The 26118-nt window shown below is 55.5% G+C and overlaps 1 protein-coding gene across 1 annotated transcript in view; it reads right to left on the reverse strand.

The window, feature by feature from the left end:
• Positions 1 to 26118, reverse strand: part of TMEM132A (transmembrane protein 132A) — an 88866-nt gene that overhangs the window by 37186 nt on the left and 25562 nt on the right. The window contains exons 5-8 of the mRNA XM_075580646.1: positions 25884 to 26024; positions 24138 to 24321; positions 21924 to 22067; positions 18855 to 19036 (exon numbers count right to left, since the gene is read on the reverse strand). Coding sequence (XP_075436761.1) covers positions 18855 to 19036; positions 21924 to 22067; positions 24138 to 24321; positions 25884 to 26024 — 651 coding nt within the window. The remainder of the gene's footprint in view (positions 1 to 18854; positions 19037 to 21923; positions 22068 to 24137; positions 24322 to 25883; positions 26025 to 26118) is intronic.

A 26118-nucleotide genomic window follows, 5' to 3' on the forward strand; every position in this document is an offset into this window, starting at 1 on the left:
CCCCTCACAGAAACAATGTGTTACACACCTTCGCAGCCCACCGAGACTCACATCCCCTCACAGAAACAATGTGTTACACACCTTCCCAGCCCCCCGAGACCCAAATCCCCTCACAGAAACAGTGTGTTACACACCTTCCCAGCCCACCGAGACTCAAATCCCCTCACAGAAACAATGTGTTACACACCTTCCCAGCCCACCGAGACCCAAATCCCCTCACAGAAACAATGTGTTACACACCTTCCCAGCCCCCCGAGACCCAAATCCCCTCACAGAAACAATGTGTTACACACCTTCCCAGCCCCCCGAGACCCAAATCCCCTCACAGAAACAGTGTGTTACACACCTTCCCAGCCCACCGAGACCCAAATCCCCTCACAGAAACAGTGTGTTACACACCTTCCCAGCCCCCCGAGACTCACATCCCCTCACAGAAACAATGTGTTACACACCTTCCCAGCCCACCGACTCAAATCCCCTCACAGAAACAATGTGTTACACACCTTCCCAGCCTCACGAGACTCACATCCCCTCACAGAAACAATGTGTTACACACCTTCCCAGCCCACCGAGACCCAAATCCCCTCACAGAAACAATGTGTTACACACCTTCCCAGCCCACCGAGACCCAAATCCCGTCACAGAAACAATGTGTTACACACCTTCCCAGCCCACGAGTCCCAAATCCCCTCACAGAAACAATGTGTTACACACCTACCCAGCCCACCGAGACTCACATCCCCTCACAGGAACAATGTGTTACACACCTTCCCAGCCCCCCGAGACCCAAATCCCCTCACAGAAACAATGTGTTACACACCTTCCCAGCCTCACATCCCCTCACAGAAACAGTGTGTTACACACCTTCCCAGCCCACCGAGACTCACATCCCCTCACAGAAACAATGTGTTACACACCTTCCCAACCCACCGAGACCCAAATCCCCTCACAGAAACAATGTGTTACACACCTTCCCAGCCCACCGAGACCCAAATCCCCTCACAGAAACAATGTGTTACACACCTTCCCAGCCCACCGAGACTCACATCCCTTCACAGAAACAATGTGTTACACACCTTCCCAGCCCACCGAGACCCAAATCCCCTCACAGAAACAATGTGTTACACACCTTCCCAGCCCACCGAGACTCACATCCCCTCACAGAAACAATGTGTTACACACCTTACCAGCCCACCGAGACTCACATCCCCTCACAGAAACAATGTGTTACACACCTTCCCAGCCTCCCGAGACCCAAATCCCCTCACAGAAACAATGTGTTACACACCTTCCCAGCCTCCCGAGACCCAAATCCCCTCACAGAAACAATGTGTTACACACCTTCCCAGCCCCCCGAGACCCAAATCCCCTCAGAGAAACAATGTGTTACACACCTTCCCAGCCCACCGAGACCCAAATCCCCTCACAGAAACAATGTGTTACACACCTTCCCAGCCTCACATCCCCTCACAGAAACAATGTGTTACACACCTTCCCAGCCCACCGAGACTCACATCCCCTCAGAGAAACAATGTGTTACACACCTTCCCAGACCACCGAGACCCAAATCCCCTCACAGAAACAATGTGTTACACAACTTCCCAGCCTACCGAGACTCACATCCCCTCACAGAAACAGTGTGTTACACACCTTCCCAGCCCACTGAGACTCACATCCCCTCACAGAAACAGTGTGTTACACACCTTCCCAGCCCACCGAGACGCAAATCCCCTCACAGAAACAATGTGTTACACACCTTCCCAGCCCACCGAGACTCAAATCCCCTCACAGAAACAATGTGTAACACACCTTCCCAGCCCACCGAGACCCACATCCCCTCACAGAAACAATGTGTTACACACCTTCCCAGCCCACCGAGACCCACATCCCCTCACAGAAACAATGTGTTACACACCTTCCCAGCCCACCGAGACTCACATCCCCTCACAGAAACAATGTGTTACACACCTTCCCATCCCACCGAGACTCACATCCCCTCACAGAAACAATGTGTTACACACCTTCCCAGCGACCGAGACTCAAATCCCCTCACAGAAACAATGTGTTACACACCTTCCCAGCCCACCGAGACCCAAATCCCCTCACAGAAACAATGTGTTACACACCTTCCCAGCCCCCCGAGACCCAAATCCCCTCACAGAAACAATGTGTTACACACCTTCCCAGCCCACCGAGACTCACATCCCCTCACAGAAACATTTTGTTACACACCTTCCCAGCCCACCGAGACCCAAATCCCCTCACAGAAACAATGTGTTACACACTTTCCCAGCCCATCGAGACTCACATCCCCTCACAGAAACAATGTGTTACACACCTTCCCAGCCCACCGAGACTCAAATCCCCTCACAGAAACAATGTGTTACACACCTTCCCAGCCCACCGAGACCCAAATCCCCTCACAGAAACAATGTGTTACACACCTTCCCAGCCCACCGAGACTCACATCCCCTCACAGAAACAATGTGTTACACACCTTCCCAGCCCCCCGAGACTCAAATCCCCTCACAGAAACAATGTGTTACACAACTTCCCAGCCCACCGAGACTCACATCCCCTCACAGAAACAATGTGTTACACACCTTCCCAGCCTCCCGAGACTCAAATCCCCTCACAGAAACAATGTGTTACACACCTTCCCAGCCTTACGACTCACATCCCCTCACAGAAACAATGTGTTACACACCGTCCCAGCCTCCCGAGACTCAAATCCCCTCACAGAAACAATGTGTTACACACCTTCCCAGCCCACCGAGACTCAAATCCTCTCACAGAAACAATGTGTTACACACCTTCCCAGCCCACCGAGACTCAAATCCCCTCACAGAAAAAATGTGTTACACACCTTCCCAGCCCCCCGAGACTCACATCCCCTCACAGAAACAATGTGTTACACACCTTCCCACCGAGACTCACATCCCCTCACAGAAACAATGTGTTACACACCTTCCCAGCCCACCGAGACCCAAATCCCCTCACAGAAACAATGTGTTACACACCTTCCCAGCCCCCCGAGACCCAAATCCCCTCACAGAAACAATGTGTTACACACCTTCCCAGCCTCCCGAGACCCAAATCCCCTCACAGAAACAGTGTGTTACACACCTTCCCAGCCCACGAGACTCACATCCCCTCACAGAAACAATGTGTTACACACCTTCCCAGCCCACTGAGACTCACATCCCCTCACAGAAACAATGTGTTACACACCTTCCCAGCCCACTGAGACTCACATCCCCTCACAGAAACAGTGTGTTTCACACCTTCCCAGCCCACCGAGACTCAAATCCCCTCACAGAAACAATGTGTTACACACCTTCCCAGCCCACCGAGACCCAAATCCCCTCACAGAAACAATGTGTTACACACCTTCCCAGCCCCCCGAGACTCAAATCCCCTCACAGAAACAATGTGTTACACACCTTCCCAGCCCCCCGAGACTCAAATCCCCTCACAGAAACAATGTGTTACACACCTTCCCAGCCACCGAGACTCAAATCCCCTCACAGAAACAATGTGTTACACACCTTCCCACCGAGACCCAAATCCCCTCACAGAAACAATGTGTTACACACCTTCCCAGCCCACCGAGACCCAAATCCCCTCACAGAAACAGTGTGTTACACACCTTCCCAGCCCACCGAGACCCAAATCCCCTCACAGAAACAGTGTGTTACACACCTTCCCAGCCCCCCGAGACTCACATCCCATCACAGAAACAATGTGTTACACACCTTCCCAGCCCCCCGAGACCCAAATCCCCTCACAGAAACAGTGTGTTACACACCTTTCCAGCCTACCGAGACTCAAATCCCCTCACAGAAACAATGTGTTACACACCTTCGCAGCCCACCGAGACCCAAATCCCCTCACAGAAACAATGTGTTACACACCTTCCCAGCCCACCGAGACCCAAATCCCCTCACAGAAACAATGTGTTACACACCTTCCCAGCCTCACATCCCCTCACAGAAACAATGTGTTACACACCTTCCCAGCCCACCGAGACTCACATCCCCTCACAGAAACAATGTGTTACACACCTTCCCAGCAACCGAGACTCACATCCCCTCACAGAAACAATGTGTTACACACCTTCCCAGCCCACCGAGACCCAAATCCCCTCACAGAAACAATGTGTTACATACCTTCCCAGCCCACCGAGACCCAAATCCCCTCACAGAAACAGTGTGTTACACACCTTTCCAGCCCACCGAGACTCACATCCCCTCACAGAAACAATGTGTTACACACCTTCCCAGCCCACCGAGACCCAAATCCCCTCACAGAAACAATGTGTTACACACCTTCCCAGCCCACCGAGACCCAAATCCCCTCACAGAAACAATGTGTTACACACCTTCCCAGCCCACCGAGACCCAAATCCCCTCACAGAAACAGTGTGTTACACACCTTTCCAGCCCACCGAGACTCACATCCCCTCACAGAAACAGTGTGTTACACACCTTCGCAGCCCACCGAGACTCACATCCCCTCACAGAAACAATGTGTTACACACCTTCCCAGCCCACCGAGACTCACATCCACTCACAGAAACAATGTGTTACACACCTTCCCAGCCCACCGAGACCCAAATCCCCTCACAGAAACAATGTGTTACACACCTTCCCAGCCCACCGAGACCCAAATCCCCTCACAGAAACAATGTGTTACACACCTTCCCAGCCCCCCGAGACTCACATCCCCTCACAGAAACAGTGTGTTACACACCTTCCCAGCCTCCCGAGACTCACATCCCCTCACAGAAACAATGTGTTACACACCTTCCCAGCCCCCCGAGACTCACATCCCCTCACAGAAACAATGTGTTACACACCTTCCCAGCCCCCCGAGACTCACATCCCCTCACAGAAACAATGTGTTACACACCTTCCAAGCCCACCGAGACCCAAATCCCCTCACAGAAACAATGTGTTACACACCTTCCCAGCCTCCCGAGACTCAAATCCCCTCACAGAAACAATGTGTTACACACCTTCCCAGCCCACCGAGACCCAAATCCCCTCACAGAAACAATGTGTTACACACCTTCCCAGCCTCCCGAGACCCAAATCCCCTCACAGAAACAGTGTGTTACACACCTTCCCAGCCCACCGAGACCCAAATCCCCTCACAGAAACAGTGTGTTACACACCTTCCCAGCCCCCCGAGACTCACATCCCCTCACAGAAACAATGTGTTACACACCTTCGCAGCCTCCCGAGACCCAAATCCCCCCACAGAAACAGTGTGTTACACACCTTCCCAGCCCACCGAGACCCAAATCCCCTCACAGAAACAATGTGTTACACACCTTCCCAGCCCACCGAGACTCACATCCCCTCACAGAAACAATGTGTTACACACCTTCCCAGCAACCGAGACTCACATCCCCTCACAGAAACAATGTGTTACACACCTTCCCAGCCCACCGAGACCCAAATCCCCTCACAGAAACAATGTGTTACACACCTTCCCAGCCCACCGAGACCCAAATCCCCTCACAGAAACAGTGTGTTACACACCTTTCCAGCCCACCGAGACTCACATCCCCTCACAGAAACAATGTGTTACACACCTTCCCAGCCCACCGAGACCCAAATCCCCTCACAGAAACAATGTGTTACACACCTTCCCAGCCCACCGAGACCCAAATCCCCTCACAGAAACAATGTGTTACACACCTTCCCAGCCCACCGAGACCCAAATCCCCTCACAGAAACAGTGTGTTACACACCTTTCCAGCCCACCGAGACTCACATCCCCTCACAGAAACAGTGTGTTACACACCTTCGCAGCCCACCGAGACTCACATCCCCTCACAGAAACAATGTGTTACACACCTTCCCAGCCCACCGAGACTCACATCCACTCACAGAAACAATGTGTTACACACCTTCCCAGCCCACCGAGACCCAAATCCCCTCACAGAAACAATGTGTTACACACCTTCCCAGCCCACCGAGACCCAAATCCCCTCACAGAAACAATGTGTTACACACCTTCCCAGCCCCCCGAGACTCACATCCCCTCACAGAAACAGTGTGTTACACACCTTCCCAGCCTCCCGAGACTCACATCCCCTCACAGAAACAATGTGTTACACACCTTCCCAGCCCCCCGAGACTCACATCCCCTCACAGAAACAATGTGTTACACACCTTCCCAGCCCCCCGAGACTCACATCCCCTCACAGAAACAATGTGTTACACACCTTCCAAGCCCACCGAGACCCAAATCCCCTCACAGAAACAATGTGTTACACACCTTCCCAGCCTCCCGAGACTCAAATCCCCTCACAGAAACAATGTGTTACACACCTTCCCAGCCCACCGAGACCCAAATCCCCTCACAGAAACAATGTGTTACACACCTTCCCAGCCTCCCGAGACCCAAATCCCCTCACAGAAACAGTGTGTTACACACCTTCCCAGCCCACCGAGACCCAAATCCCCTCACAGAAACAGTGTGTTACACACCTTCCCAGCCCCCCGAGACTCACATCCCCTCACAGAAACAATGTGTTACACACCTTCGCAGCCTCCCGAGACCCAAATCCCCTCACAGAAACAGTGTGTTACACACCTTCCCAGCCCACCGAGACCCAAATCCCCTCACAGAAACAATGTGTTACACACCTTCCCAGCCCCCCGAGACCCAAATCCCCTCACAGAAACAATGTGTTACACACCTTCCCAGCCCCCCGAGACTCAAATCCCCTCACAGAAACAATGTGTTACACACCTTCCCAGCCCACCGAGACCCAAATCCCCTCACAGAAACAATGTGTTACACACCTTCCCAGCCTCCCGAGACCCAAATCCCCTCACAGAAACAGTGTGTTACACACCTTCCCAGCCCACCGAGACCCAAATCCCCTCACAGAAACAGTGTGTTACACACCTTCCCAGCCCCCCGAGACTCACATCCCCTCACAGAAACAATGTGTTACACACCTTCCCAGCCTCCCGAGACCCAAATCCCCTCACAGAAACAGTGTGTTACACACCTTCCCAGCCCACCGAGACCCAAATCCTCTCACAGAAACAATGTGTTACACACCTTCCCAGCCCCCCGAGACTCACATCCCCTCACAGAAACAATGTGTTACACACCTTCCCAGCCCACCGAGACCCAAATCCCCTCACAGAAACAGTGTGTTACACACCTTCCCAGCCCCCCGAGACTCACATCCCCTCACAGAAACAATGTGTTACACACCTTCCCAGCCCACCGACTCAAATCCCCTCACAGAAACAATGTGTTACACACCTTCCCAGCCCACCTAGACTCACATCCCCTCACAGAAACAATGTGTTACACACCTTCCCAGCCTCACGAGACTCACATCCCCTCACAGAAACAATGTGTTACACACCTTCCCAGCCCACCGAGACTCACATCCCCTCACAGGAACAATGTGTTACACACCTTCCCAGGCCACCGAGACCCAAATCCCGTCACAGAAACAATGTGTTACACACCTTCCCAGCCCACGAGTCCCAAATCCCCTCACAGAAACAATGTGTTACACACCTACCCAGCCCACCGAGACTCACATCCCCTCACAGGAACAATGTGTTACACACCTTCCCAGCCTCCCGAGACTCACATCCCCTCACAGAAACAATGTGTTACACACCTTCCCAGCCCCCCGAGACCCAAATCCCCTCACAGAAACAATGTGTTACACACCTTCCCAGCCTCACATCCCCTCACAGAAACAGTGTGTTTCACACCTTCCCAGCCCACCGAGACTCACATCCCCTCACAGAAACAATGTGTTACACACCTTCCCAACCCACCGAGACCCAAATCCCCTCACAGAAACAATGTGTTACACACCTTCCCAGCCCACCGAGACCCAAATCCCCTCACAGAAACAATGTGTTACACACCTTCCCAGCCCACCGAGACTCACATCCCCTCACAGAAACAATGTGTTACACACCTTCCCAGCCCACCGAGACTCACATCCCTTCACAGAAACAATGTGTTACACACCTTCCCAGCCCACCGAGACCCAAATCCCCTCACAGAAACAATGTGTTACACACCTTCCCAGCCCACCGAGACTCACATCCCCTCACAGAAACAATGTGTTACACACCTTACCAGCCCACCGAGACTCACATCCCCTCACAGAAACAATGTGTTACACACCTTCCCAGCCCACCGAGACTCACATCCCCTCACAGAAACAACGTGTTACACACCTTCCCAACCCACCGAGACCCAAATCCCCTCACAGAAACAATGTGTTACACACCTTCCCAGCCCACCGAGACCCAAATCCCCTCACAGAAACAATGTGTTACACACCTTCCCAGCCCACCGAGACTCACATCCCCTCACAGAAACAATGTGTTACACACCTTCCGAGCCCCCCGAGACTCACATCCCCTCACAGAAACAATGTGTTACACACCTTCCCAGCCCCCCGAGACTCACATCCCCTCACAGAAACAATGTGTTACACACCTTACCAGCCCACCGAGACTCACACCCCCTCACAGAAACAATGTGTTACACACCTTCCCAGCCCACCGAGACTCACATCCCCTCACAGAAACAATGTGTTACACACCTTCCCAGCCCCCCGAGACTCAAATCCCCTCACAGAAACAATGTGTTACACACCTTCCCAGCCTCACTTCCCCTCACAGAAACAGTGTGTTACACACCTTCCCAGCCCACCGAGACTCACATCCCCTCACAGAAACAATGTGTTACACACCTTCCCAACCCACCGAGACCCAAATCCCCTCACAGAAACAATGTGTTACACACCTTCCCAGCCCACCGAGACCCAAATCCCCTCACAGAAACAATGTGTTACACACCTTCCCAGCCCACAGAGACTCACATCCCCTCACAGAAACAATGTGTTACACACCTTCCCAGCCCACCGAGACTCACATCCCTTCACAGAAACAATGTGTTACACACCTTCCCAGCCCACCGAGACCCACATCCCCTCACAGAAACAATGTGTTACACACCTTCCCAGCCCACCGAGACCCAAATCCCCTCACAGAAACAATGTGTTACACACCTTCCCAGCCCACCGAGACCCAAATCCCCTCACAGAAACAATGTGTTACACACCTTCCCAGCCCACCGAGACTCACATCCCCTCACAGAAACAATGTGTTACACACCTTACCAGCCCACCGAGACTCACATCCCCTCACAGAAACAATGTGTTACACACCTTCCCAGCCCACGAGACTCACATCCCCTCACAGAAACAATGTGTTACACACCTTTCCAGCCCACCGAGACCCAAATCCCCTCACAGAAACAATGTGTTACACACCTTCCCAGCCCCCCGAGACCCAAATCCCCTCACAGAAACAATGTGTTACACACCTTCCCAGCCCACCGAGACTCACATCCCCTCACAGAAACAATGTGTTACACACCTTCCCAGCCCACCGAGACCCAAATCCCCTCACAGAAACAATGTGTTACACACCTTCCCAGCCCACCGAGACTCACATCCCCTCACAGAAACAATGTGTTACACACCTTCCCAGCCCACCGAGACTCACATCCCCTCACAGAAACAATGTGTTACACACCTTCCCAGCCACCGAGACTCACATCCCCTCACAGAAACAGTGTGTTACACACCTTCCCAGCCCACCGAGACTCACATCCCCTCACAGAAACAATGTGTTACACACCTTTCCAGCCCACCGAGACCCAAATCCCCCCACAGAAACAATGTGTTACACACCTTCCCAGCCCACCGAGACCCAAATCCCCTCACAGAAACAATGTGTTACACACCTTCCCAGCCCACCGAGACCCAAATCCCCTCACAGAAACAATGTGTTACACACCTTCCCAGCCCACCGAGACCCAAATCCCCTCACAGAAACAATGTGTTACACACCTTCGCAGCCTCCCGAGACTCACATCCCCTCACAGAAACAATGTGTTACACACCTTCCCAGCCCACCGAGACTCACATCCCCTCACAGAAACAATGTGTTACATACCTTCCCAGCCCACCGAGACTCAAATCCCCTCACAGAAACAATGTGTTACACACCTTCCCAGCCCCCCGAGACTCAAATCCCCTCACAGAAACAATGTGTTACACACCTTCCCAGCCCCCCGAGACTCACATCCCCTCACAGAAACAATGTGTTACACACCTTCCCAGCCCACCTAGACTCACATCCCCTCACAGAAACAATGTATTACACACCTTCCCAGCCCACCGAGACCCAAATCCCCTCACAGAAACAATGTGTTACACACCTTCCCAGCGACCGAGACTCACATCCCCTCACAGAAACAATGTGTTACACACCTTCCCAGCCCCCCGAGACCCAAATCCCCTCACAGAAACAATGTGTTACACACCTTCCCAGCCCACCGAGACTCACATCCCCTCACAGAAACAATGTGTTACACACCTTCCCAGCGACCGAGACTCACATCCCCTCACAGAAACAATGTGTTACACACCTTCCCACCGAGACCCAAATCCCCTCACAGAAACAATGTGTTACACACCTTCCCACCGAGACCCAAATCCCCTCACAGAAACAATGTGTTACACACCTTCCCAGCCTCCCGAGACTCACATCCCCTCACAGAAACAATGTGTTACACACCTTCCCAGCCTCCCGAGACTCACATCCCCTCACAGAAACAATGTGTTACACACCTTCCCAGCCCACCGAGACTCACATCCCCTCACAGAAACAGTGTGTTACACACCTTCCCAGCCCACCGAGACTCACATCCCCTCACAGAAACAATGTGTCACACACCTTCCCAGCCCCCCGAGACCCAAATACTCTCACAGAAACAATGAACATTGCGCCTCTCGTGTGACACGTGAGCATATACCATGTGCTCCGGGAACACTGCATGCGAGTACATCAGCGGCATGTCCCTTATTAAAGAGATCACTGTCCCGAGGTCAGGATAGGGCGACCCCTCCTAATATCCACCGGGGTAAAGGATCGCTGCTTGATGCGGGGTCAGAAGGCTGTTACAGGGCGCTGTGGTCCCATAGGTCACAGGTCAATCCCGGGTCACAGGTAATTATTTATAGAATGACAGGTACGGGTCAGCGATCACTGTCCTGAAGGAGCAGCTGGTGACATTGGGAATATCCCGTCACCCCCCCTGTGCCTCAGACTGTGATCTTAATCAGGGAACTGTATCTATACACACAGACAGGTGATCATTATCTTCAGCGCTTGTCCACCCGTGTCCTGATGCAGCCTCCCCAATGATCTGCGGTTACAGCCTCTTCTCCACGTCTCTTCATGTTCTGGATTCATCCCCCCGTCTTACTTTGGGTCATCTTGGTCTTTTGATTCCCCTTAGAATCCAGTCGCGTTCCATCGTCAACCAATGATGGTCATTTCTTCTAGCGATGTCCGGCCCGACGCCATTTTAATTTTTTCGCCCTTCAGATGATGTCACAGACTTTTGTTTGGTTTCGAACCCATTCTTTTTCCCGTCTCTTCAGGTAATACCCAGCATGCATCTCTCCTTACTTCCCGGGGTATTACCCAGCATGCATCTCTCCTTACTTCGAGTTGTCTGAAGCTTCTGAATTATTTTTGCATTTAGTCTCTAAGTATCACATCCATACAGGAGCACGGGCAGGATACACGGGTCACATCCATACAGGAGCACGGGCAGGATACACGGGTCATATCCATACAGGAGCACGGGCAGGATACACGGGTCATATCCATACAGGAGCACGGGAAGGATACACGGGTCACATCCATACAGGAGCACGGGCAGGATACACGGGTCACATCCATACAGGAGCACGGGCAGAACACACGGGTCACATCCATACAGGAGCACGGGCAGGATACACAGGTCACATCCATATAGGAGCACGGGCAGGATACACGGGTCACATCCATACGTGAGCACGGGCAGAATACACGGGTCACATCCATACGTGAGCACGGGCAGGATACACGGGTCACATCCATACGTGAGCACGGGCAGTATACACGGGTCACATCCATACAGGAGCTCGGGCAGGATACACAGGTCACATCCATACAGGAGCACAGGCAGGATATGCGGGACACATCCATACAGGAGCATAAGCAGGATACACGGGTCACATCCATACGTGAGCACAGGCAGGATACACTGGTTACATATCTACGTGAGCACGGACAGGACATACCGATCACATCCATACGTGAGCACGGGCAGGATACACGGGTCACATCTGTACGTGAGCACGGGCAGGATACACAGGTCACATCCATATAGGAGCACGGGCAGGATACACGGGTCACATCCATACATGAGCACGGGCAGAACACACGGGTCACATCCATACAGGAGCACGGGCAGGATACATGGGTCACATCCATACAGGAGCACGGGCAGGATACACGGGTCATATCCATACAGGAGCACGGGAAGGATACACGGGTCACATCCATACAGGAGCACGGGCAGGATACACGGGTCACATAGATACAGGAGCACGGGCAGGATACACGGGTAACATCCATACAGGAGCACGGGCAGGATACACAGGTCACATCCATATAGGAGCACGGGCAGGATACACGGGTCACATCCATACGTGAGCACGGGCAGAATACACGGGTCACATCCATACGTGAGCACGGGCAGGATACACGGGTCACATCCATACGTGAGCACGGGCAGTATACACGGGTCACATCCATACAGGAGCTCGGGCAGGATACACAGGTCACATCCATACAGGAGCACAGGCAGGATATGCGGGACACATCCATACAGGAGCATAAGCAGGATACACGGGTCACATCCATACGTGAGCACAGGCAGGATACACTGGTTACATATCTACGTGAGCACGGACAGGACATACCGATCACATCCATACGTGAGCACGGGCAGGATACACGGGTCACATCTGTACGTGAGCACGGGCAGGATACACAGGTCACATCCATATAGGAGCACGGGCAGGATACACGGGTCACATCCATACATGAGCACGGGCAGAACACACGGGTCACATCCATACAGGAGCACGGGCAGGATACACGGGTCACATCCATACAGGAGCACGGGCAGGATACACGGGTCATATCCATACAGGAGCACGGGAAGGATACACGGGTCACATCCATACAGGAGCACGGGCAGGATACACGGGTCACATAGATACAGGAGCACGGGCAGGATACACGGGTAACATCCATACAGGAGCACGGGCAGGATACACAGGTCACATCCATATAGGAGCACGGGCAGGATACACAGGTCACATCCATATAGGAGCACGGGCAGGATACACAGGTCACATCCATATAGGAGCACGGGCAGGATACACGGGTCACATCCATACGTGAGCACGGGCAGGATACACGGGTCACATCCATACGTGAGCACGGGCAGTATACACGGGTCACATCCATACAGGAGCTCGGGCAGGATACACAGGTCACATCCATACAGGAGCACAGGCAGGATACACGGGTCACATCCATACGTGAGCACAGGCAGGATACACTGGTTACATATCTACGTGAGCACGGACAGGACATACCGATCACATCCATACGTGAGCACGGGCAGGATACACGGGTCACATCTGTACGTGAGCACGGGCAGGATACACGGGTCACATCTGTACGTGAGCACGGGCAGGATACACGGGTCACATCCATACGTGAGCACAGGCAGGATACACAGGTCACATCCATACGTGAGCACGGGCAGGATACACGGGTCACATCTGTACGTGAGCACGGGCAGGATACACGGGTCACATCCATACGTGAGCACAGGCAGGATACACGAGTCTATCCACACGTGAGCTCGGGCAGGATACACGAGTCACATCCATACGTGAGCACGGGCAGGATACACGAGTCTATCCACACGTGAGCTCGGGCAGGATACACGAGTCACATCCACACGTGAGCACGGGCAGGATACACGGGTCACATCCATACGTGAGCACGGGCAGGATACACGAGTCTATCCACACGTGAGCAATGACAGGATACACGGGTCACATCTGTACGTGAGCACGGGCAGGATACACGGGTCACATCCATACGTGAGCACGGGCAGGATACACGAGTCTATCCACACGTGAGCTCGGGCAGGATACACGAGTCACATCCACACGTGAGCAATGACAGGATACACGGGTCACATCCATCTCTGATCCTGGTGACATGGTGTCTCCCTGCCGCACTCCCTCGCTGATCCTGGTGACACAGTGTCTCCCTGCCGCACTCCCTCGCTGATCCTGGTGACACGGTGTCTCCCTGCCGCACTCCCTTGCTGATCCTGGTGACACGGTGTCTCCCTGCCGCACTCCCTCGCTGATCCTGGTGACACAGTGTCTCCCTGCCGCACTCCCTCGCTGATCCTGGTGACACGGTGTCTCCCTGCCGCACTCCCTTGCTGATCCTGGTGACACGGTGTCTCCCTGCCGCACTCCCTTGCTGATCCTGGTGATACGGTGTCTCCCTGCCATGCTCTCTTGCTGATCCTTGTGACACGGTGTCTCCCTGCCGCACTCCCTCGCTGATCCTGGTGACATGGTGTCTCTCTGCCACACTCCCTCACTGATCCTGGTGACACGGTGTCTCACTGCCGCACTCCCTCGCTGATCCTGGTGACACGGTGTCTCCCTGCCGCACTCCCTCACTGATCCTGGTGACACGGTGTCTCCCTGCCGCACTCCCTCGCTGGTCCTAGTGACACGGTGTCTCCCTGCCGCACTCCCTCAATGATCCTGGTGACACAGTGTCTCCCTGCCGCACTCCCTCACTGATCCTGGTGACACGGTGTCTCCCTGCCGCTCTCCCTCGCTGATCCTGGTGACATAGTGTCTCCCTACCGCACTCCCTCGCTGATCCTGGTGACACAGTGTCTCCCTGCCGCACTCCCTCAATGATCCTGCTGACACAGTGTCTCCCTGCCGCACTCCCTTGCTGATCCTGGTGACACAGTGTCTCCCTGCCGCACTCCCTCGCTGATCCTGGTGACACAGTGTCTCCCTGCCGCACTCCCTCGCTGATCCTGGTGACACAGTGTCTCCCTGCCGCACTCCCTCGCTGATCCTTATCTTGCTTGTATCTTCTAATGATTGATGTGAATGTTCTTTACATTATCAATATCCGCTTCTTCAGCACTTTGTCTTCTTAATGCATTTAAATGTATTTTTTTGTTGATCCACCGTCACTTGCCAATTGTGATCTGGTTATTTTGTGTATGGTCTGCTTTCTCCCTTCTTTGATAGATATAGATATATATACACACACACACACACACACACACACACACACACACACACACACACACACACACACACACACACAATCGCTGGGGACTTTCATTGAAGAAATATTCCCTGTGTTAATGGACATTCCCAGAAACGACGATCAACACATTAAATATTTCTTGAATGAAAGTCCCGAGAGTGCTGGATGTATTTTGGAATTGCTGCACACACATCCACAGCCGTGGGACCCGGGCGGCTAACAGCCGTGGGACCCGGGCAGCTAACAGCCGTGGGACCTGGGCAGCTAACAGCCGTGGGACCTGGGCAGCTAACAGCCGTGGGACCCGGGCAGCTAACAGCCGTGGAACCCGGGCAGCTAACAGCCGTGGAACCCGGGCAGCTAACAGCCGTGGGACCTGGGCAGCTAACAGCCGTGGGACCTGGGCAGCTAACAGCCGTGGGACCTGGGCAGCTAACAGCCGTGGGACCTGGGCAGCTAACAGCCGTGGGACCTGGGCAGCTAACAGCCGTGGGACCTGGGCAGCTAACAGCCGTGGGACCTGGGCGGCTAACAGCCGTGGGACCTGGGCAGCTAACAGCCGTGGGACCTGGGCGGCTAACAGCCGTGGGACCTGGGCGGCTAACAGCCGTGGGACCTGGGCGGCTAACAGCCGTGGGACCTGGGCAGCTAACAGCCGTGGGACCTGGGCAGCTAACAGCCGTGGGACCTGGGCAGCTAACAGCCGTGGGACCTGGGCGGCTAACAGCCGTGGGACCTGGGCAGCTAACAGCCGTGGGACCTGGGCGGCTAACAGCCGTGGGACCTGGGCAGCTAACAGCCGTGGGACCTGGGCAGCTAACAGCCGTGGGACCTGGGCGGCTAACAGCCGTGGGACCTGGGCGGCTAACAGCCGTGGGACCTGGGCGGCTAACAGCCGTGGGACCTGGGCAGCTAACAGCCGTGGGACCTGGGCAGCTAACAGCCGTGGGACCTGGGCAGCTAACAGCCGTGGGACCTGGGCGGCTAACAGCCGTGGGACTGGGCGGCTAACAGCCGTGGGACCCGGGCAGCTAACAGCCGTGGGACCCGGGCAGCTAACAGCCGTGGGACCTGGGCGGCTAACAGCCGTGGGACCTGGGCGGCTAACAGCCGTGGGACCCGGGCAGCTAACAGCCGTGGGACCCGGGCGGCTAACAGCCGTGGGACCCGGGCGGCTAACAGCCGTGGGACCCGGGCGGCTAACAGCCGTGGGACCTGGGCGGCTAACAGCCGTGGGACCTGGGCGGCTAACAGCCGTGGGACCTGGGCAGCTAACAGCCGTGGGACCTGGGCAGCTAACAGCCGTGGGACCCGGGCAGCTAACAGCCGTGGGACCTGGGCAGCTAACAGCCGTGGGACCTGGGCGGCTAACAGCCGTGGGACCTGGGCAGCTAACAGCCGTGGGACCTGGGCGGCTAACAGCCGTGGGACCCGGGCAGCTAACAGCCGTGGGACCCGGGCAGCTAACAGCCGTGGGACCTGGGCAGCTAACAGCCGTGGGACCTGGGCAGCTAACAGCCGTGGGACCTGGGCAGCTAACAGCCGTGGGACCTGGGCAGCTAACAGCCGTGGGACCCGGGCAGCTAACAGCCGTGGGACCTGGGCAGCTAACAGCCGTGGGACCCGGGCAGCTAACAGCCGTGGGACCTGGGCGGCTAACAGCCGTGGGACCTGCTAACAGCCGTGGGACCTGGGCAGCTAACAGCCGTGGGACCTGGGCGGCTAACAGCCGTGGGACCTGGGCGGCTAACAGCCGTGGGACCTGGGCGGCTAACAGCCGTGGGACCTGGGCGGCTAACAGCCGTGGGACCTGGGCGGCTAACAGCCGTGGGACTGGGCGGCTAACAGCCGTGGGACCTGGGCAGCTAACAGCCGTGGGACCTGGGCGGCTAACAGCCGTGGGACCTGGGCGGCTAACAGCCGTGGGACCCGGGCAGCTAACAGCCGTGGGACCTGGGCGGCTAACAGCCGTGGGACCTGGGCAGCTAACAGCCGTGGGACCCGGGCAGCTAACAGCCGTGGGACCTGGGCAGCTAACAGCCGTGGGACCTGGGCGGCTAACAGCCGTGGGACCTGGGCAGCTAACAGCCGTGGGACCCGGGCAGCTAACAGCCGTGGGACCTGGGCAGCTAACAGCCGTGGGACCCGGGCAGCTAACAGCCGTGGGACCCGGGCAGCTAACAGCCGTGGGACCCGGGCAGCTAACAGCCGTGGGACCTGGGCGGCTAACAGCCGTGGGACCTGGGCGGCTAACAGCCGTGGGACCTGGGCAGCTAACAGCCGTGGGACCTGGGCGGCTAACAGCCGTGGGACCTGGGCAGCTAACAGCCGTGGGACCTGGGCAGCTAACAGCCGTGGGACCCGGGCAGCTAACAGCCGTGGGACCCGGGCAGCTAACAGCCGTGGGACCTGGGCGGCTAACAGCCGTGGGACCCGGGCAGCTAACAGCCGTGGGACCTGGGCAGCTAACAGCCGTGGGACCTGGGCAGCTAACAGCCGTGGGACCTGGGCGGCTAACAGCCGTGGGACCTGGGCAGCTAACAGCCGTGGGACCTGGGCGGCTAACAGCCGTGGGACCTGGGCAGCTAACAGCCGTGGGACCTGGGCGGCTAACAGCCGTGGGACCTGGGCGGCTAACAGCCGTGGGACCTGGGCAGCTAACAGCCGTGGGACCCGGGCAGCTAACAGCCGTGGGACCTGGGCGGCTAACAGCCGTGGGACCTGGGCGGCTAACAGCCGTGGGACCTGGGCGGCTAACAGCCGTGGGACCTGGGCGGCTAACAGCCGTGGGACCCGGGCAGCTAACAGCCGTGGGACCTGGGCGGCTAACCATTATATAGAGATCTATATATCTATGCACAGGGAGAGAAGCGCGTGCCACGTAGTGTAACAAAGTATGTGCAATGTATTAATACAGGTAAAACCTCCAGATAAAGTGGGACAACTCCAGTATTCAAGCACCCCCACCCCCCAACAGGATAGGTTCTCCGGATATCCCTGCTTCAGCACACGTGGCTCAATCAGGGCAGGGATGAATCAGGGGCAATGAAGCAGGGATATCCTGAAAACCTGTCCTGTTGGGGAGGCTTGAGGACTGGAGTTGAGCGCCCTGCACTAGATACGACGCACTCACAAGGCCAGTAAGACTATGCACCAGATCCCCAGACGATAGATCCAATAAGATTCTCTCCTATAATATAATATATATCTCTCCTATTGAATCTATTCCCCTCCGGGTTCAGGAAGCGCATTGACACAAACAGCCTGGTGTCACTAATTGCCATTCTATGCGTGTCTCTTGATCCCTGTCCAAGTCTTGAGACACACACACAGACACACACACACAGACACACACACACACACACTCTCTCTTTAAAAGGTCAAATGGCAGTCAATGGCAGAGGGCATTAATTATAGGGTCACAGTTCATTGCGGGGTCAGAGGTGTTTTGAGATAGCACAGCCTTTAAAATCACATAATACTTTACAGGTCAGAGGTCACAGGTCATTGTATTATGGTTTCCAGTGGGGGTCAGAGGTCACTCACCCGGAGCCTTGCAGCCGCTGCAGGTGGGTGTCCGACACCTCGACTCGTAGGGGGAGCAGCGGCACCCAGAGAGAGAGGGACAGCGAGGCCCGGAGACGCTCTAACCAGAACTCCACCCTCACACCAACGGCTCCCTGAGTCTCCTTCCCACTCACAAACAGGAAGTCACAGCCATCCGACACCTGCCAGAGAGAGACAGTCACCGAGCGAGACAGCCACCCGAGCGAGACAGTCACTGAGCGAGACAGTCACCGAGAGAGAGGGACAGCGAGGCCCGGAGACTCTCTAACCAGAACTCCACCCTCACACCAACGGCTCCCTGAGTCTCCTTCCCACTCACAAACAGGAAGTCACAGCCATCCGACACCTGCCAGAGAGAGACAGTCACCGAGCGAGACAGCCACCGAGCGAGACAGTCACCGAGCGAGACAGTCACTGAGCGAGACAGTCACCGAGAGAGAGGGACAGCGAGGCCCGGAGACTCTCTAACCAGAACTCCACCCTCACACCAACGGCTCCCTGAGTCTCCTTCCCACTCACAAACAGGAAGTCACAGCCATCCGACACCTGCCAGAGAGAGACAGTCACCGAGCGAGACAGTCACCGAGCGAGACAGCCACCAAGCGAGACAGCCACCAAGCGAGACAGTCACCGAGCGAGACAGTCACCGAGCGAGAAAGTCACCGAGCGAGACAGTCACCGAGCGAGACAGCCACAGAGCGAGACAGTCACCGAGCGAGACAGTCACCGAGCGACAGGGACAGCGAGGCCCGGAGACGCTCTAACCAGAACTCCACCCTCACACCAACGGCTCCCTGAGTCTCCTTCCCACTCACAAACAGGAAGTCACAGCCATCCGACACCTGCCAGAGAGAGACAGTCACCGAGCGAGACAGTCACCCGAGCGAGGCCCAGAGACGCTCTAACCAGAACTCCACCCTCACACTAACGGCTCCCTGAGTCTCCTTCCCACTCACAAACAGGAAGTCACAGCCATCCGACACCTGCCAGAGAGAGACAGTCACCGAGCGAGACAGCCACCCAAGCGAGACAGTCACTGAGCGAGACAGTCACAGAGAGAGAGCGACAGCGAGGCCCAGAGACGCTCTAACCAGAACTCCACCCTCACACCAACGGCTCCCTGAGTCTCCTTCCCACTCACAAACAGGAAGTCACAGCCATCCGACACCTGCCAGAGAGAGACAGTCACCAAGCAAGACAGCCACCGAGCGAGACAGTCACAGAGCGAGACAGTCACCGAGCGAGACAGTCACCCGAGCGAGACAGTCACCCGAGCGAGACAGTTACCCGAGCGAGACAGTCACCCGAGCGAGACAGTCACCCGAGCGAGACAGTCACCCGAGCGAGGGGGACAGCGAGCGAGGGGGACAGCGAGGCCCGGAGACGCTCTAACCAGAACTCCACCCTCACACCAACGGCTCCCTGAGTCTCCTTCCCACTCACAAACAGACAGTCATAGCCATCCGACACCTGCCAGAGAGAGACAGTCACCGAGCGAGACAGTCACCGAGCGAGACAGCTACCGAGCGAGACAGCTACCGAGCGAGACAGCCACCGAGCGAGACAGCCACCGAGAGAGAGGGACAGCGAGACCCGGAGACACTCTAACCAGAACTCCACCCTCACACCAACGGCTCCCTGAGTCTCCTTCCCACTCACAAACAGGAAGTCACAGCCATCCGACACCTGCCAGAGAGAGACAGTCACCGAGCGAGACAGCCACCGAGCGAGACAGTCACCGAGCGAGACAGTCACCGAGCGAGACAGTCACCGAGCGAGACAGTCACCCGAGCGAGACAGCCACCGAGCGAGACAGTCACAGAGCGAGACAGCCACCGAGCGAGACAGCCACCGAGCGAGACAGCCACCGAGCGAGACAGCCACCGAGCGAGACAGTCACCGAGAGAGAGGGACAGCGAGACCCGGAGACACTCTAACCAGAACTCCACCCTCACACCAACGACTCCCTGAGTCTCCTTCCCACTCACAAACAGACAGTCACAGCCATCCGACACCTGCCAGAGAGAGACAGTCACCGAGCGAGACAGTCACCGGAGCGAGAGGGACAGCGAGAGGGAAAGACAGTTGCAGAGAGAGACAGTCAGCGAGGCCCGGAGACGCTCTAACCAAAACTCCACCCTCACACCAACAGCTCCCTGAGTCTCCTTCCCACTCACAAACAGACAGTCACAGCCATCCGACACCTGCCAGAGAGAGACAGTCACCGAGCGAGACAGTCACCGAGCGAGACAGTCACCGAGCGAGACAGCCACCGAGCGAGACAGTCACCGAGCGAGACAGTCACCGAGCGAGACAGTCACCGAGCGAGACAGTCACCGAGCGAGACAGTCACCCGAGCGAGACAGTCACCCGAGCGAGACAGCCACCGAGCGAGACAGTCACCGAGCGAGACAGCCACCGAGCGAGACAGTCACAGAGCGAGACAGCCACCGAGCGAGACAGCCACCGAGCGAGACAGCCACCGAGCGAGACAGCCACCGAGCGAGACAGTCACCGAGAGAGAGGGACAGCGAGACCCGGAGACACTCTAACCAGAACTCCACCCTCACACCAACGACTCCCTGAGTCTCCTTCCCACTCACAAACAGACAGTCACAGCCATCCGACACCTGCCAGAGAGAGACAGTCACCGAGCGAGACAGTCACCGGAGCGAGAGGGACAGCGAGAGGGAAAGACAGTTGCAGAGAGAGACAGTCAGCGAGGCCCGGAGACGCTCTAACCAAAACTCCACCCTCACACCAACAGCTCCCTGAGTCTCCTTCCCACTCACAAACAGACAATCACAGCCATCCGACACCTGCCAGAGAGAGACAGTCGCCGAGCGATGAATGTAAGAGACAGAAAGAAGAGGGAGTAAAAGGGAGGGACTGTTACTGAGAAAACGGAGAGAAGCTAGTGACAGAGAGAGAGGATGGGAGAGAGAAAGAGAGAAAAATAAACTGTAAGAGACAGGAGGAAGGGAGGAGGGAGAGGCACTAAGAGAAATGAGGAGAGAGAGACTGTCACTGAGACAGAGGGAGAGTGACCTGTACAATCTGTGCGTTGGGGGTCTCACATCCTGCCTGTTTGGTAATGTCCAACACAGATCCCCCCGCTTCCAGAGCCAGGACTCGGACCGGAACCTTCTGAGAGATTCCCGTCAGGGGAGCTGTGTTTAATATCTCATGGGACTGCACGGGAGAGAGAGAGAGAAACATTGCATATGAGAGAGAGAGAGAGAGAAAGAGCGACAGACATTGCATATATACTGATATCTGTGAGAGGGGGAGAGAGAGAGGGAGGGAGAGAGACATTGCATATATACTGATATGAGAGAGAGAAGGAGGGTGCGAGAAAGAGAGAGAGAAGGAGGGCGCGAGAAAGAGAGAGAGAGAAGGAGGGCGAGAGAGAGAGAAGGAGGGCGCGAGAGAGAGAGAAGGAGGGCGCGAGAGAGAGAGAGACAAGGAGGGCGCGAGAAAGAGAGAGAGAGAAGGGGCGCGAGAGAGAGAGAAGGAGGGCGCGAGAAAGAGAGAGAGAGGAGGGCGAGAGAGAGAGAGAAGGAGGGTGCGAGAAAGAGAGAGAGAAAGAGCGACAGACATTGCATATATACTGATATCTGTGAGAGGGGGAGGGAGAGAGACATTGCATATATACTGATATGAGAGAGAGAAGGAGGGCGCGAGAGAGAGAGAGAGAGAAGGAGGGCGAGAGAGAGAGAGAAGGAGGGCGCGAGAGAGAGAGAGAAGGAGGGCGCGAGAAAGAGAGAGAGAAGGAGGGCGCGAGAAAGAGAGAGACAAGGAGGGCGCGCGAAGAGAGAGAGACAAGGAGGGCGCGCGAGAGAGAGAAGGAGGGCCAGAGAGAGAGAGACATTGCATATATACTGATATCTGTGAGAGGGGGAGAGAGAGAGGGAGGGAGAGAGGGAGAGAGACATTGCCTATATACTGATATGAGAGAGAGAAGGAGGGCGCGAGAGAGAGAGAGAGAGAGAAGGAGGGCGCGAGAGAGAGAGAAGGAGGGCGCGAGAGAGAGAGAAGGAGGGCGCGAGAGAGAGAGAAGGAGGGCGCGAGAGAGAGAGAAAGAGGGCGCGAGAGAGAGAGAAGGAGGGCACGAGAGAGAGAGTAGGGCGCGAGAGAGAGAAGGAGGGCGCGAGAAAGAGAGAGAGAGAAGGAGGGCGCGAGAAAGAGAGAAGGAGGGCGCGAGAGAGAAAGAGAGAGAAGGGGCGCGAGAGAGAGAAGGAGGGCGCGAGAGAGAGAGAAGGAGGGCGCGAGAAAGAGAGAGAGAGAGAAGGGGGCGCGAGAAAGAGATAGAGAGAAGGAGGGCGCGAGAGAGAAGGAGGGCGCGAGAGAGAGAAGGAGGGCGAGAGAGAGAGAGAGAGAGAGAGAGAAAGAAAGAGAGAGAGAGAGAGATTGCATATATACCGATATCTGAGAGGGGAAGGCAAGAGAGAGAGAGAGAGACATATTGCATATACTGTATGTGAGGGGAGAGAGACATATTACATATACACTGATATCTGTGACAGGGGGAGAGAGAGACACACACACACTATCTGTGAGAGGGGCCATGTTTAATATCTCAAGGGACTGCAGGGGCCGTGTATTTTTGGGGCGATGCTCTGACATTTTCCGGCTCGGGTAAATAGAAAGAGGCTCTGGGTCAGACTGGAAAGTGTTAATAATAATCAAAGCAATAATACTCTGCAGTCTGGCAGGTAGGGGTTACTGGAGCGACGCTCTGCAGTCTGGCAGGTAGGGGTTACTGGAGCGACGCTCTGCAGTCTGGCAGGTAGGGGTTACTGGAGCGACGCTCTGCAGTCTGGCAGGTAGGGGTTACTGGAGCGACGCTCTGCAGTCTGGCAAGTAGGGGTTACTGGAGCGACGCTCTGCAGTCTGGCAGGTGGGGGTTACTGGAGCGACGCTCTGCAGTCTGGCAGGTAGGTGTTACTGGAGCGACGCTCTGCAGTCTAGCAGGTAGGGGCTACAGGAGCGACACTCTGCAGTCTGGCAGGTAGGGGTTACAGGAGCGACGCTCTGCAGTCTGGCAGGTAGGGGTTACAGGAGCGACGCTCTGCAGACGGCACGTAGGGGTTCTGGAGCGATGCTCTGCAGTCTGGCAGGTAGGGGCTACTGGAGCGACGCTCTGCAGACGGCACGTAGGGGGTTCTGGAGCGACGCTCTGCAGTCTGGTAGGTAGGGGTTACAGGAGCGACGCTCTGCAGACGGCACGTAGGGGGTTCTGGAGCGACGCTCTGCACTTACCTTCACCAGCGGGACAATGGCTCGCAGATCTCGGTCAGACACCAGCACCTCTGCGTTTCCCCGCACCCCGGCGGCGGCCGCCGCTCCCGGCATCTCCAACTGGAAAGTGATTCTCCGAGAGATGGCAGCGCCAAGCGAGACATTACCCACCAGGAAATCCAGGAGGGCAACTACCGGAGGGGGCCTGAGAGAGGAGGGGGAGAGAGAGGGGGGAGGGAGGGGGAGAGAGAGGGGGGAGGGAGGGGGAGAGAGAGAGGGGGAGGGAGGGGGGGGAGAGAGAGAGGGGGAGGGAGGGGGGGAGAGAGAGAGGAGGGGGAGAGAGAGGGGGAGGGGGGGAGAGAGAGGGGGGGGAGAGAGGGGGGAGGGGAGGGAGGGAGGGGGGGGGTGAGAGAGAGGAGAGGGAGGGGGAGAGGTGGGGGGAGAGAGCGCGGGGGAGAGAGAGAGGAGGGAGAGAGAGAGATGAGGGGGAGGGAGGGGGGAGAGAGAGGGAGGGGGGAAGTGGGGGGAGAGAGAGGGTGGGGGGAGGGGGAGAGAGAGGGTGGGGGGAGGGGGAGAGAGGAGGGAGGGGGGGAGAGAGAGGAGGGAGGGGGAGAGAGAGATGAGGGAGGGGGAGGAGGGAGAGAGAGAGGAAGGGGGGGAGAGAGAGGAAGGGGGGAGAGAGAGAAGAGGGAGGGGGGAGAGAGAGAAGAGGGAGGGGGGAGGGGGAGAGAGAGGAGGGAGGGGGGTTACTATAGTAATGTTACTTTGGTAACGATGTAACTGCCGTGTTACTATAGTAAGGTTACTTTGGTAATGATGTAACTGCCGTGTTACTATAGTAATGTTACTTTGGTAACGATGTAACTGCCGTGTTACTATAGTAATGTTACTTTGGTAACGATGTAACTGCCGTGTTACTATAGTAATGTTACTTTGGTAATGTTGTAACTGCCGTGTTACTATAGTAATGTTACTTTGGTAACGATGTAACTGCCGTGTTACTATAGTAATGTTACTTTGGTAACGCTGTAACTGCCGTGTTACTATAGTAATGTTACTTTGGTAACGATGTAACTGCCGTGTTACTATAGTAATGTTACTTTGGTAACGATGTAACTGCCGTGTTACTATAGTAATGTTACTTTGGTAACGATGTAACTGCCGTGTTACTATAGTAATGTTACTTTGGTAACGATGTAACTGCCGTGTTACTATAGTAATGTTACTTTGGTAACGATGTAACTGCCGTGTTACTATAGTAATGTTACTTTGGTAACGATGTAACTGCCGTGTTACTATAGTAATGTTACTTTGGTAACGATGTAACTGCCGTGTTACTATAGTAATGTTACTTTGGTAACGATGTAACTGCCGTGTTACTATAGTAATGTTACTTTGGTAACGATGTAACTGCCGTGTTACTATAGTAATGTTACTTTGGTAACGATGTAACTGCCGTGTTACTATAGTAATGTTACTTTGGTAACGATGTAACTGCCGTGTTACTATAGTAATGTTACTTTGGTAACGATGTAACTGCCGTGTTACTATAGTAATGTTACTTTGGTAACGATGTAACTGCCGTGTTACTATAGTAATGTTACTTTGGTAACGATGTAACTGCCGTGTTACTATAGTAATGTTACTCTGGTAACGATGTAACTGGCGCTGTGCTGGAATAGGAACGCGGTATCATTGGGTTACCATGACCATGTAGCATGTTACCATACAGTATGTAATGTTAATACCCGGTAACACGCCTCTCACCTGCGCTCCGAGGCACCGCGGTGCGTCACGTGTCCCGTCACCGTGTGGTGTTTGGTCCCGCGTTGGGTCTCGGTTTTTACGGCCCACGTGTTTGGAGCGGCGGAGCGGGCAAAGAGGAGCTCTAACCCGGAGCGGCAGCGCCTGCAACACGTCAATTCCACGCGTGACCTCTCAGGACATGATACCACGCGTGCGCTCCCACCAAAATCCCTCCCTGTCACCATCATGTGACATG

This window comes from Ascaphus truei (assembly GCF_040206685.1).
Source record: "Ascaphus truei isolate aAscTru1 chromosome 8 unlocalized genomic scaffold, aAscTru1.hap1 SUPER_8_unloc_2, whole genome shotgun sequence".
In the NCBI taxonomy this organism is placed as follows: domain Eukaryota; kingdom Metazoa; phylum Chordata; class Amphibia; order Anura; family Ascaphidae; genus Ascaphus; species Ascaphus truei.